The 10,318-nt window shown below is 59.0% G+C and overlaps 1 protein-coding gene across 1 annotated transcript in view; it reads left to right on the top strand.

The window, feature by feature from the left end:
- The window catches only part of Acly (ATP citrate lyase), a 28,129-nt gene that overhangs the window by 13,961 nt on the left and 3,850 nt on the right, over nucleotides 1-10,318 (top strand). The window contains exons 13-21 of the mRNA XM_010635485.3: nucleotides 1,453-1,594; nucleotides 1,678-1,846; nucleotides 4,665-4,769; nucleotides 5,809-6,005; nucleotides 7,041-7,122; nucleotides 7,553-7,663; nucleotides 8,593-8,720; nucleotides 8,807-8,900; nucleotides 9,911-10,065. Of these exons, the coding sequence (XP_010633787.1) occupies nucleotides 1,453-1,594; nucleotides 1,678-1,846; nucleotides 4,665-4,769; nucleotides 5,809-6,005; nucleotides 7,041-7,122; nucleotides 7,553-7,663; nucleotides 8,593-8,720; nucleotides 8,807-8,900; nucleotides 9,911-10,065 (1,183 nt within the window). The remainder of the gene's footprint in view (nucleotides 1-1,452; nucleotides 1,595-1,677; nucleotides 1,847-4,664; nucleotides 4,770-5,808; nucleotides 6,006-7,040; nucleotides 7,123-7,552; nucleotides 7,664-8,592; nucleotides 8,721-8,806; nucleotides 8,901-9,910; nucleotides 10,066-10,318) is intronic.

Genomic DNA, 10,318 nt, shown 5'->3' with positions numbered 1-10,318 from the left:
GCAGTGTTGGCCACATCTCCTGTCCCCGCCTGCCCAGGCCCAGCCGGCCTTCCCGGGACCCCTCCCACATCTCCCAGCTGTCACGCCGGCCTGGCCCGAGCCCCGACGCCGTCTGGTGCAACCCCTCCAGGGGACGGGAGCAGGCCGCTCAGTGCAGGCACGCGTGTGTGCTCTCACTAACGCTCAGCCCAGTGACACACTCAGCACGGTGGTCAGGCACCGTGGGGCGGTGGCCTCCATGCCGGGGGTGGTGTGAGGGTGGCGGGCAGCCCTAGTCCAGTGCTTGGACCCCTGTGCGGTCTGCTGTTGTACCCTGAAGGCAGCAGATGGGTCCTTGTGCCTTTGGGTCCCCGAGCTCCGGGGTGACAGCCTCCCCAGGCCCTGTGCTGCTGGTGGCCGTGGTGCTCCCCTGTGCCGGGAGAACAGTACTCGAGGTCTGTGGGGTGCAGGCTCCGTCCTGGTCCCATGGGTGACACATGGACCCATCCTCCTCAGTGCTGCAGAGCTGCTCCCCCGTTGAGACATGGCTGGAGGGCTGTCGCTGGCCTCTCCATGCGTGGCTATGCAGGGCAGGCAGCAGAGGACGTGGTGGGCTGGGGGCACCCCTCGTGCAGGGTGCCCTGTGTCCTCCCACCTGGGGTGAGCGCCGTGGGCAGCTCCGAGGGCCAGAGCCAGGCCTCGCCCTGGGCCCGCTGTGCCCGCAAGCACGCGGTAGACCTGGTACCCTGGCTCACGCAGTTCTCCTGGGTGCTTGGCCCTGCCCTGCCCTGCCCCGCCCTGCTCCGCTCCGCTCCTCTTCCTGCCCTCCTGCCAGCTCCCTTGGTGCTGTCCTTTGCCCAGGGCCTGTCCACTTGGATGGACAGCGATGTGCAGTGCTGGGCACTGTCCTGGGGCTGCTGAGTGGACGGCAGCACGCGCCCACTCCAGCTGCTGCGCAGAGCCGAGGTCTGAGGCCTCCCAGGGCTCTGAGCAAGGCCTGGTCCCCAGACACCCTGACAAGTGCTCGGGGAGCTTGCTAGCACACCCAGGGCCTGGTTTCTGTCTCCAACACCACAAAAGAGCCAGGGGGACTTTAGGGCACACTTGGGCCTCCTTCCCGTGCTGCGGAGCAGACCCAGGCTCCGCACCGAGTCCTCTCCGCGTACTGCTGTGTCCCTGCTGCGGAGCTGGTTTCCCTGCCACCCCCTTCCAGAAAACCAAGGCCCCTCCGCGCCCAGGTCCCTGAATTCCTCTCTGACGTCCTTTTCTGTTTTTTTGGTACTGGGGATGGAACTTGGGCCCTTGCACTTGCCAGGCAGGTGGTGGAACCATTGAGCCAAATACCCGGCCCTCTAACATCCTTTTCTGTCTTGAAGCCGCCGTTCTGGACGCAGGTGCCCCCTCTCCCCCTCCCCGGTCCCCACGGCCCTGGCTGTGGATCCTGGGTGCACCCGCTGTGTCTTTGCCCACCAGGGAAGAGCACCACCCTCTTCAGCCGCCACACCAAGGCCCTGGTATGGGGCATGCAGACCCGCGCCGTGCAGGGCATGCTGGACTTCGACTACGTGTGCTCCCGCGACCAGCCCTCGGTGGCCGCCATGGTGTACCCCTTCACGTGAGTGCCAGGCGCTGCTCGACCGGGCCCGCGTCCTCCTAGCCCGGCGGGCCAGGGCCTGACTGTCCCCTGCTGCCCCCCAGGGGGGACCACAAGCAGAAGTTCTACTGGGGACACAAGGAGATCCTGATCCCCGTCTTCAAGAACATGGCGGATGCCATGCAGAAGCACCCTGAGGTGGACGTGCTCATCAACTTTGCCTCCCTGCGTTCCGCCTACGACAGCACCATGGAGACCATGAACTACGCGCAGGTGGGTGCCGTGGGGCTCCTCCATCCCTCCCGTGCCCCCCCTCCCCTCCCCTTCCCTTTCTTTGCTTCCCTCTTTCTTTTTTATTTATTTTCGGTACTGGGGATCGAATTTAGGTCCTTGTGTTTGCAAGGCAGACGGTGGCACCAGTGAGTGAAACCCCCAGCCCGTTGAGACCTTTTTATTTCAAGACAAGGTCTGCTAAGTTGCGGTCTTCAGGGCTCAGCCTCTGGGAGCACTGCGCTCACAGGTGCCGGTGCGTTTACGCCGGGCATCTCTGCCTTTCCACACTGGGATGAGCGTCGCGGACAGGCCTCGGCGGGTGTTGCGTCCTGCAGGCTGGCGCTGCGTCAGGCCATGCGCCTCGGAATGCCACTGGCTCAGCGTTGCAGCCAGGGCAGTGACAGAGACTACTCTGTCCCATGTGTGGCCTCAGTGCCCGGGGTTTGCCAGATGCCTGAGTGCTCTGTTAGTCTGCACCCACCCGTCCTGGGCAGACCCAGGGCTCACTGTCTTTTGGTTTTTGTTTAGTTTTAAGTGAGACAATATCTGAACCCCTAGGCTGTGCTCTTGCCTCAGCCTCCTGAGTGCTGAGATTTCAGGTGTGCGCTGCCACGTCTGCCCTTGGTTTTTAACTAAGACTGAGGTGCACCTTTGAAAACGCTCATTGTTGGGCAGGGGATTTAGTTCAGTGGCACCATGCCTGGCTTGCAAGCACAAGGTCCTGAGTTCGATCCCTTATACCGAAAAAACAAAAGAAAACACTCATTGTTCATCTGTGTGCCGCGGCGCACCTTTTACTTTGTTCTTTTTCTGAGACTGGTCTCACTGTGTTGCCCATACTGCATAGTCTGGCACTTTTGAGCCTGTGTGATCCTCCTGACTCAGCCTCCTGAGGGCTGGGATTAGAGGCCTGTGCCACTGTGCCCGGCTCCGACTCCCATTTTTCTTTGCTGTTCCTGGTTGGTTACTGATAGGTAAAAGCCTCCTGTAGTTTGTGGAACTGATTCTTTTACTGTCTGAACCTGGGTGGGCTTCTCATTCTTGGCTGGAGAGCACCGAGATGTTTCCATCCTTGTTAAGGTGAGAAGGAAAGGAAGCAGGTGCTGTCTGTGCCCCGTGTCCGCTTGCCCAGTGCACCTGGGCTGCACGGGTGGCTGGCGTCACCTGGGCAGGCGCCTCGTGCCCGAGACCTTGTGTCCTCCATACTGCCGCCCGTGCCCGCGCCACCTGGTGGCTGTCTCCCTCCTCCTGTCCCCATGCCAGAGGTGGTATCTCTGAGGCTGGCTGGTCCTGTCTGACAGGCTGTGCACACACATGCGTCACAGAAATGTTTGCACACACCACACTTCCCCTGTGCATCCCTGGTGCCCTGAGGCCGGTCCCGTGAGCTGCAGTGTGTGTGTGTGTGAGTCTGTGTGTGTGTGCAGGGTCTTGCTGGCACACTGGCCTTGAACTGCTGCGGCGTAGGCCAGGGAGTGGGGTAGCTGGATCGAACAGTAGCTCTTAACCTGAGGCTTTTGGGGCTTGCTTTCTTGTTTTTTGGTACTGGGGTTTGATTTCTGGACCTTGCACTTGCAAAGCACTAAAGAGCTAAAGCCCTGGCCCTGTTTGTTTTGTTTTTGAGACAGGGTCTTTGCTATATAGCTCACGCTGGCCTTGAACTCATTGTAGTCCAGGCTAGTTTTGAACTTGCAGGGATCTTCCTGCCTCAGCCTCCTCAATTACAGGGGTTACACCCGGCTGTTTTGAGTTTGTCGAACTTCTGCACTGGTTTCCCCAGTGGCTTGTTAATTAAATCATGTCATTTCCGGCAGCAGCGTGACCTGCCCTGCCCCGTCCCGCCAGTTCTTCCTGTGTCTGCTGAGAGCCCTTGGCTGGGGAAAGGGAGAAGTGCAGGGTGGGTTGGGCGCAGTTCCGAGGGCTGGGGAGGATGAGCGTTTCCTCTCCGACCGTCTGTCTGTACCTCTTTGGAGAAGTGTCCGTTCCTTTTTCTGCGCACTGATCTGTGAGGCTCATCCCTTCCGGTGTCTTCTGTATCCCAGTGCCAGAGTTTCCGCCCACGGCACGGCCATCCTGCGTTCGGTGTGTGGCTCCTTTCCCTGCTGTGCAGAGGCTGAAGAGGGATGAGGTCCTGGGCCGCCGGAGTCCTGCACTGGAGGCTTTGCTGGGCCTATGGCCCCCAGGGTTTCCCTGATGTTTTCTTTCCGTGGTTGGGAAGCTTCAGGTCTTGGGCCCCGGTCTTTCGTGCTTCAGTTGGTTTCTGTGCAGGGAGAGCCAGGGCCGAGCTTCTCCTTCTCCCAGTACCATGTGTACGGGGCCGCCCCCACGTGTGCCTTCGGGCCCTCGGTCCACAATCAGACAGCTCAGTCGTGCGGGCCCAGTTCTGTTCCTCTCCTTCCTGGTCTGAGAGTCTGTTTCACTGCCAGTTCCATACCTGGAACCTCACATGCTAATCAAATGTACCACCGCTGAGCTACATTCCCAGCCCTTTAATTGTTTTTTAAATCAGGACCTAACTGAGTTGCTCAGGTTGGCCTCAAATTTTTGGTGATCCTCCTGCCTCAGCCCCCTGAGTAGCTGGGATTACAGGCGTGCCACCACCACGCTTGGCTGTGAATACGGTTTTTTGTGGAAATGCAGCCATTCATTTACTTAGTGTGTGAGGTGGGGACTCCGCAAGTGGCTGCATAAACAGCCAGCACAGGACTGGGGTGAGGTGGGAGAGGGCACGGCAGGGCAGCAGGAGCTGGCCCCGCCCTGTGGTGTGAGCTCCTCTCGGTCTGGCAGAGGCTGCAGTTTCACAGGGGCCTTGTCCTAGATCCGCACCATTGCCATCATCGCGGAAGGCATCCCTGAGGCCCTCACGCGCAAGCTGATCAAGACGGCAGACCGGAAGGGGGTGACCATCATCGGACCCGCCACCGTGAGTGTCCCTGACGCGGCCGCGCCCCCTTCTCCTGTGCCTCCTCTGGGGAGACGTGGGGCGAGCCTGTTGTCCAGCACCTGTAGGGTTTCAGGAGTGAAGGGAAGTGTTTGGGGGCCTTGGTATTTCTCCGCCTTGCATTTTCCCTTTAACGGTAAACCAGAGAAAGCTGCAGATCTAAGTTTTTTATCTTATTTTTATTTTTTGGTACCGGGGATTGAACTGAGGATCTTGCACTTGAGAGGCAGGCAGTGGCACCACTGAGCTAAATCCCCAGCCCTCAGATTTTATTTTTGGCGTAAAGGCCTTCACTTGAGAAGAAATTGCTCTGAGTATTTATGTTGTTGGAGTTTTTTTGGGTTTTTTTTTGGTACTGGGGATTAAACTCCCAGACCTTGCATTTGCGAGGTAGGTGTGGTGCCACTGAGCAAAATCCCTGGTGTGTATTTATGCTGTTTTTTGAGACATGGTATCCTTATGTAGTCTAGGCTGATCCTAAACTGATGGTGACCCTCCTGCCTCAGCCTTCCATGCACTGGGATTACAGGTGTGCAACTGGTTTGTTTATTTTTCCTAGGTTGTCACATTAAAAATTCCAAGCTAGGTTAGGGCAGCATTACTCAATGCTCAATGTATACATCTTCACTGAATTGTTCAGTTTTTAAAAAGTTTAAAACGAAACAATCCAAGCTAGGATTTCCCTTTTTTTTTTTTTTTTTTTTTGAGATAGGGTCTCAGTGTGCAGCCCAGGCTGGTCTTGAACTCACTGTGTAGACCAGGCAGGCCTCGAATTTGAAGTGATCTTCCTGCCTCAGCCTCTCAGGTGCTGGGATTATGGGCATGAACCCCCCACGTCTGGCTCAAACTAGGAATTGTGAACACACAAGCAAGGGCTCTTTGCTGCCTGGGAGCGAGGGTGGGGCTGAGACCTGAGCTCCTGATGGGAGGCTGCTGTAAGGTCCCTTAGTAGAGGGGAGGAGCTGGCCAGCAGGGGCAGGGCTGGGCAGGAGGAGCCCTCTTGAGCCGACTCCTGCTGCAGGTGGGTGGCATCAAGCCTGGCTGCTTCAAGATCGGAAACACGGGCGGCATGCTGGACAACATCCTGGCCTCCAAGCTGTACCGGCCGGGCAGCGTGGCCTACGTGTCGCGGTCGGGTGGCATGTCCAACGAGCTCAACAACATCATCTCCCGCACTACGGACGGCGTCTTTGAGGGCGTGGCTATCGGTGGAGACAGGTGAGGCTGGGCACACCCGAGACCTGCTGCTGGCCACACCGGGCGCCTAGGAGGCTGCAGAGCGGCACGTAGGGACGCAGCTGGGGGAAACCAGAGGGGCACACGGCCTGGGCCCCTGTGGACCGGCATGGTGCCCACCCATGTCCCAGGGTTGGAGTCGGCATCGCCGCAGAGCCCAGAGGGCTGAGCGTGTCCTCTGTGTAAGGTGCCTGCACTTGACCCAGGCCTGAACCACTGGGCGGGGGTGGGGTGTCACTGTCCTGTTTTCATTTTTGGGTCTTTTTTGAGACAGGGTCTTGTGTATTTTGGGCTGGCCTTGAACTCACGGAGATTCTCCTGCCTCAGCCTCCTGAGTGCTGGGATCACAGGCGTGTGTCACCAGTCCCCACTCAAGTGTTATTTTCTTCAGTGGGAGTGGTGGTTGGGTCCCTAACCCTAATGCCCAGCATTTAGCAAGTCTGGGATAGACACAGCTGCCCGGCTGGGAGAGGAAGGCCCACCTGTCCCTGCCAGAGCCCTGCATTGTTGTCACATGCAGCAGCTCTGGCCCTGTTGTGGCTCTGCCTGGAGCTGGCTTCGCACCTGTGTCCCTTACCTGGTGCTATGGGAGGAAAAACCCTTGTGCCCAGTGTCTTTCAGTAAGCATTTGCTCTTGGGCCAGGTCAGGGAGAGGCTCGGTGCTGTGGCCAACAGATGGATGCTGGCAGGGCTCCCTGTGGGCTGCGTAGGTGTCCCCCGGCTGTGTTCAAAAGGAGAGACTACAGACTCCACCTTTCTGCCAGGCGTGGTGCTGCCACGCCTGAATCCAGCACTGGGGAGGTTGAGGCAGGAGGATCACTGTTTTGAGGCCAGCCTGGGCTCCTTAGGAGACCCTGCCTCAAATACAATTGGACCAATTTGCGGACGTACTGGAAAGCACCACACGCGTGCTTCCGGGGTGTGCCCTGCTGTGGAGGAGCCTGTCTGGCCTCCTCTGCCTGCTCCTTTTGGTCTCCGCCATGCCACGCCACCTCCCTCCCCTCCCGCGCCCCCTAGGTACCCCGGCTCCACCTTCATGGACCATGTGTTGCGGTACCAGGACACTCCAGGCGTCAGGATGATCGTGGTGCTGGGAGAGGTGAGGGAGCTGTGCGGGGCGGGGGCCCCTGTGCCGAGAGAGTAGCAGGGAATCGGAGCACTCGGGATTCACGCAACTCAGACATCGTCCCCGGGACACCATGCTGAGCCTCAGCCCGAGGAGGGTGCTGTTTTCCCCTCCGTCCCTGCCCCTGGACGGGTCTCACTGCCCGGCACAGGAGACCTTGGCTCTGTCCTGGCCACTGTGGCCCAGCCCTTGGCCAGCGCACGTCACAAAGGTTCTTCGTGAGTTTTGTGGGCATCTCCCAGCTCCGTCCCTGGCTTTCCCTGGAGTGGGGCTGGTCCTGAGTCCCCAGTGGCAGGTGTCCAGGCTCCCCGAGGAGACCGCTGTCCCCGTGTCCATGCCAGGCCCGGGTGACCTAGAGTCCTCAGGGCGGCTCTGTGGACCCTGCTCCTGTCTCTCCCCACAGATTGGGGGCACTGAGGAGTACAAGATCTGCCGTGGCATCAAGGAGGGCCGCCTCACCAAGCCCGTGGTCTGCTGGTGCATCGGGACCTGCGCCACCATGTTCTCCTCCGAGGTGCTGCGAAGAGGCCCCACCAGGCATTCACGGAGCCTGACCTCCTGTGCCCCATGGCTCTGCCTTTCTCCTTCCTGTCTGGGAGCAGAGGCGGCCGCTCCCTGGGTTCTGATACCGTACCCTTCCTCCGGGCCCCACAGCTCCTCTAAGGAACAGGGGATACTGAGAGTAGAAAGTGCTGCAGTGGAGCCAGCCTGGGGTGCACACACACACACACACCTGTCCTCTGGGCATTTGGGAGGCTGAGGCAGGAGGATCACATGATCAGGCCCAGCCCAAGCAATTTAATGACTTAGCCAGACCTTGCCTCAGAATTTAAAAAGTACTTTGCCGGGCCTGGTGGCGCACACCTGTAATCCCAGCATTCAGGAGGCTGAGGCAGGAGGATCACTGTGAGACCAGCCTGGGCTACATAGTGAGTTACAGGTCAGTCTCAACTGTATAGTGGGACCTGTCTCAAACAAACAAACAAAAATGTAATTGGATGAGGTTGAGTAAATAACTCAGACCTGACTCTGTTCACTCCCCACACCCCAGCCTCGGTCAGGGCTCCTGTGTTTGCTCAGGTTTGCCCAATACCCCCCTCAGTAAAGACAGGTACTGCCTTTTTTTTTTTTTTTTTTTTTTTTGTAACCCCAGGGTCTTTGCACTGACCTACATCCCTGGACGATTTTTCCCTGGAGATAAGGTCTTACCCTATTGCCTAGGGTGGCCTAGAGCTCTAGGCACCCTCCTGTCTCAGCCGAATGCCAGGATAACAGGCATGTCCCACCTGTTGGTCCTCGGCCACCAGGCTTTGCGCTGGGCTGTCGTGCCCTCGCTGTGCGATTGTGACAAGTGGCCTCCCAAGCACCTGCCTCGGTTTCCCCAGACCCAGCAGAGGAGGGGTTTGCGTGGGGCACCCTGGGACTGGCTGTCCTTGCCCACAGGTCCAGTTTGGCCACGCCGGGGCCTGCGCCAACCAGGCATCGGAAACCGCGGTCGCCAAGAACCAGGCCTTAAAGGAGGCGGGTGCATTCGTGCCGCGCAGCTTTGACGAGCTGGGCGAGGTCATCCAGTGAGTGCCTGGTCGGCGCCGCCCTGGCTCCTGGGTCTCTGGCACGGGCTGGTGCCACGCGTGCGACCGCTGCTCTGCCTCTCCAGGTCGGTGTATGAGGACCTCGTGGCCAGAGGCGCCATCGAGCCGGCACAGGAGGTGCCGCCGCCCACGGTACCCATGGACTACTCCTGGGCCAGGGTAGGTGGCGGCCCGGTACAGCTCACCTGCGCAGAGCAGGCCCAGTGGGGCCCGGCGGGTGGGACAGGGCCGGGACAGGCAGGGTCCTGGGCCGCTTCGGTGGAGGGTTTCAGGCCGACGTGCGGGGGCCTCTGCCTGACAGGCCATGGGCCTCAGAGAAGAGCTGATCGGTAGCCATCGTCCTTGTCCTGCAAGGGTTTGGGGAACTGGGGTTAAGCTGTGGGGCTATGGCGCCCCATCATCCCAGCACTCGGGAGGCCAAGGCAGAGGGTCAGAGTTTGGGGTCATCCAGGGCAACTTTGCATGACTGTCTCACACACACAAAAATCAAAGCCCAAAGACCCAGTGAGCAATTAGAAGTGAAGGAAGTGGCCTCACGAGAAACTGGTTCGTCACACTTAGTGTAAAAGGGACTGAAATAAAACATCCGCTGGTGGGAGAGTGACTCACACGCGTTCCCAGATGTCAGTGACGCGCACAAGTTGCGTGGCTGGGCATTCTGTGTGCAGACTGCTGCCTCTCAGAAAGGCTCTCGTGACACAAAGGAATGTTTTCAGAATTTTTTTTTTTTTTTTTTTTTTGGTACTGGGGATCAAACTCGGGACCTTGTAAACTTTCAAGGCAGGTATGGTGCCACTCAGCTAAATCCCCAGGCTCCAGAACTTTTTGTTTTTTGAGGCAGAATCTTGCCATGTAGTTCAGGCTAGCCTTGAAGATACTACGTAGCCCAGACTGACTGAATTTGGGAGGGATCCTCCTGCTTCAGCCTCCTGAGTGCTGGGATTATAGGCATGTACCTCCACACCCGACTCCCAGAATTCTTACCAGTTGATATTGTCAGTGGAATTATCAGTAGATCATGGGGGGTTTTGTTTGCTCTTTGGTAACCAAGTGGCACCACGGACATGGTACTTCTGGTCTGTACTTCCTTCTCTGGAGAAGCCGGGCTGGGGTCTGCCAGTGTTCCGGGCGTGCTGTGGTCCCCGCAGCCCTGACCTGTGTCTGCGCAGGAGCTGGGTCTCATCCGCAAGCCCGCGTCGTTCATGACCAGCATCTGTGACGAGCGTGGCCAGGAGCTCATCTACGCAGGCATGCCCATCACTGAGGTCTTCCGGGAGGAGCTGGGCATCGGCGGTGTCCTCGGCCTGCTCTGGTTCCAGAGAAGGTGGGCTGGGCACCAGGGACCCCCCGGCTCTGGGGGGTGGCGGGGCCGCTGGACCTGAGAGGAGAGCAGTGACCTCCGGGGTCTGGGGTGGCCCGTCCCCAGGCCTTTAAGGCAGCAACGGAGTAAACTTGGTGTCGCAGCTCCTGGGACACGGGAGCTTGGAAAGCGGTGCAGCTTTGCTCTGCCAATCCGAGTGTGGGCGCCGCCCGCGGCTGTCCGGGCTGCACTGGCAGCAGACGGCCCTCCACCCCAG

Source organism: Fukomys damarensis, unplaced genomic scaffold (genome assembly GCF_012274545.1).
Source record: "Fukomys damarensis isolate Sample0158 unplaced genomic scaffold, DMR_v1.0_HiC HiC_scaffold_13, whole genome shotgun sequence".
NCBI classification, from domain to species: Eukaryota; Metazoa; Chordata; class Mammalia; order Rodentia; family Bathyergidae; genus Fukomys; species Fukomys damarensis.
Note: the sequence above shows the minus strand (reverse complement) of the source record. Positions and strands in the feature narration are given on the sequence as shown.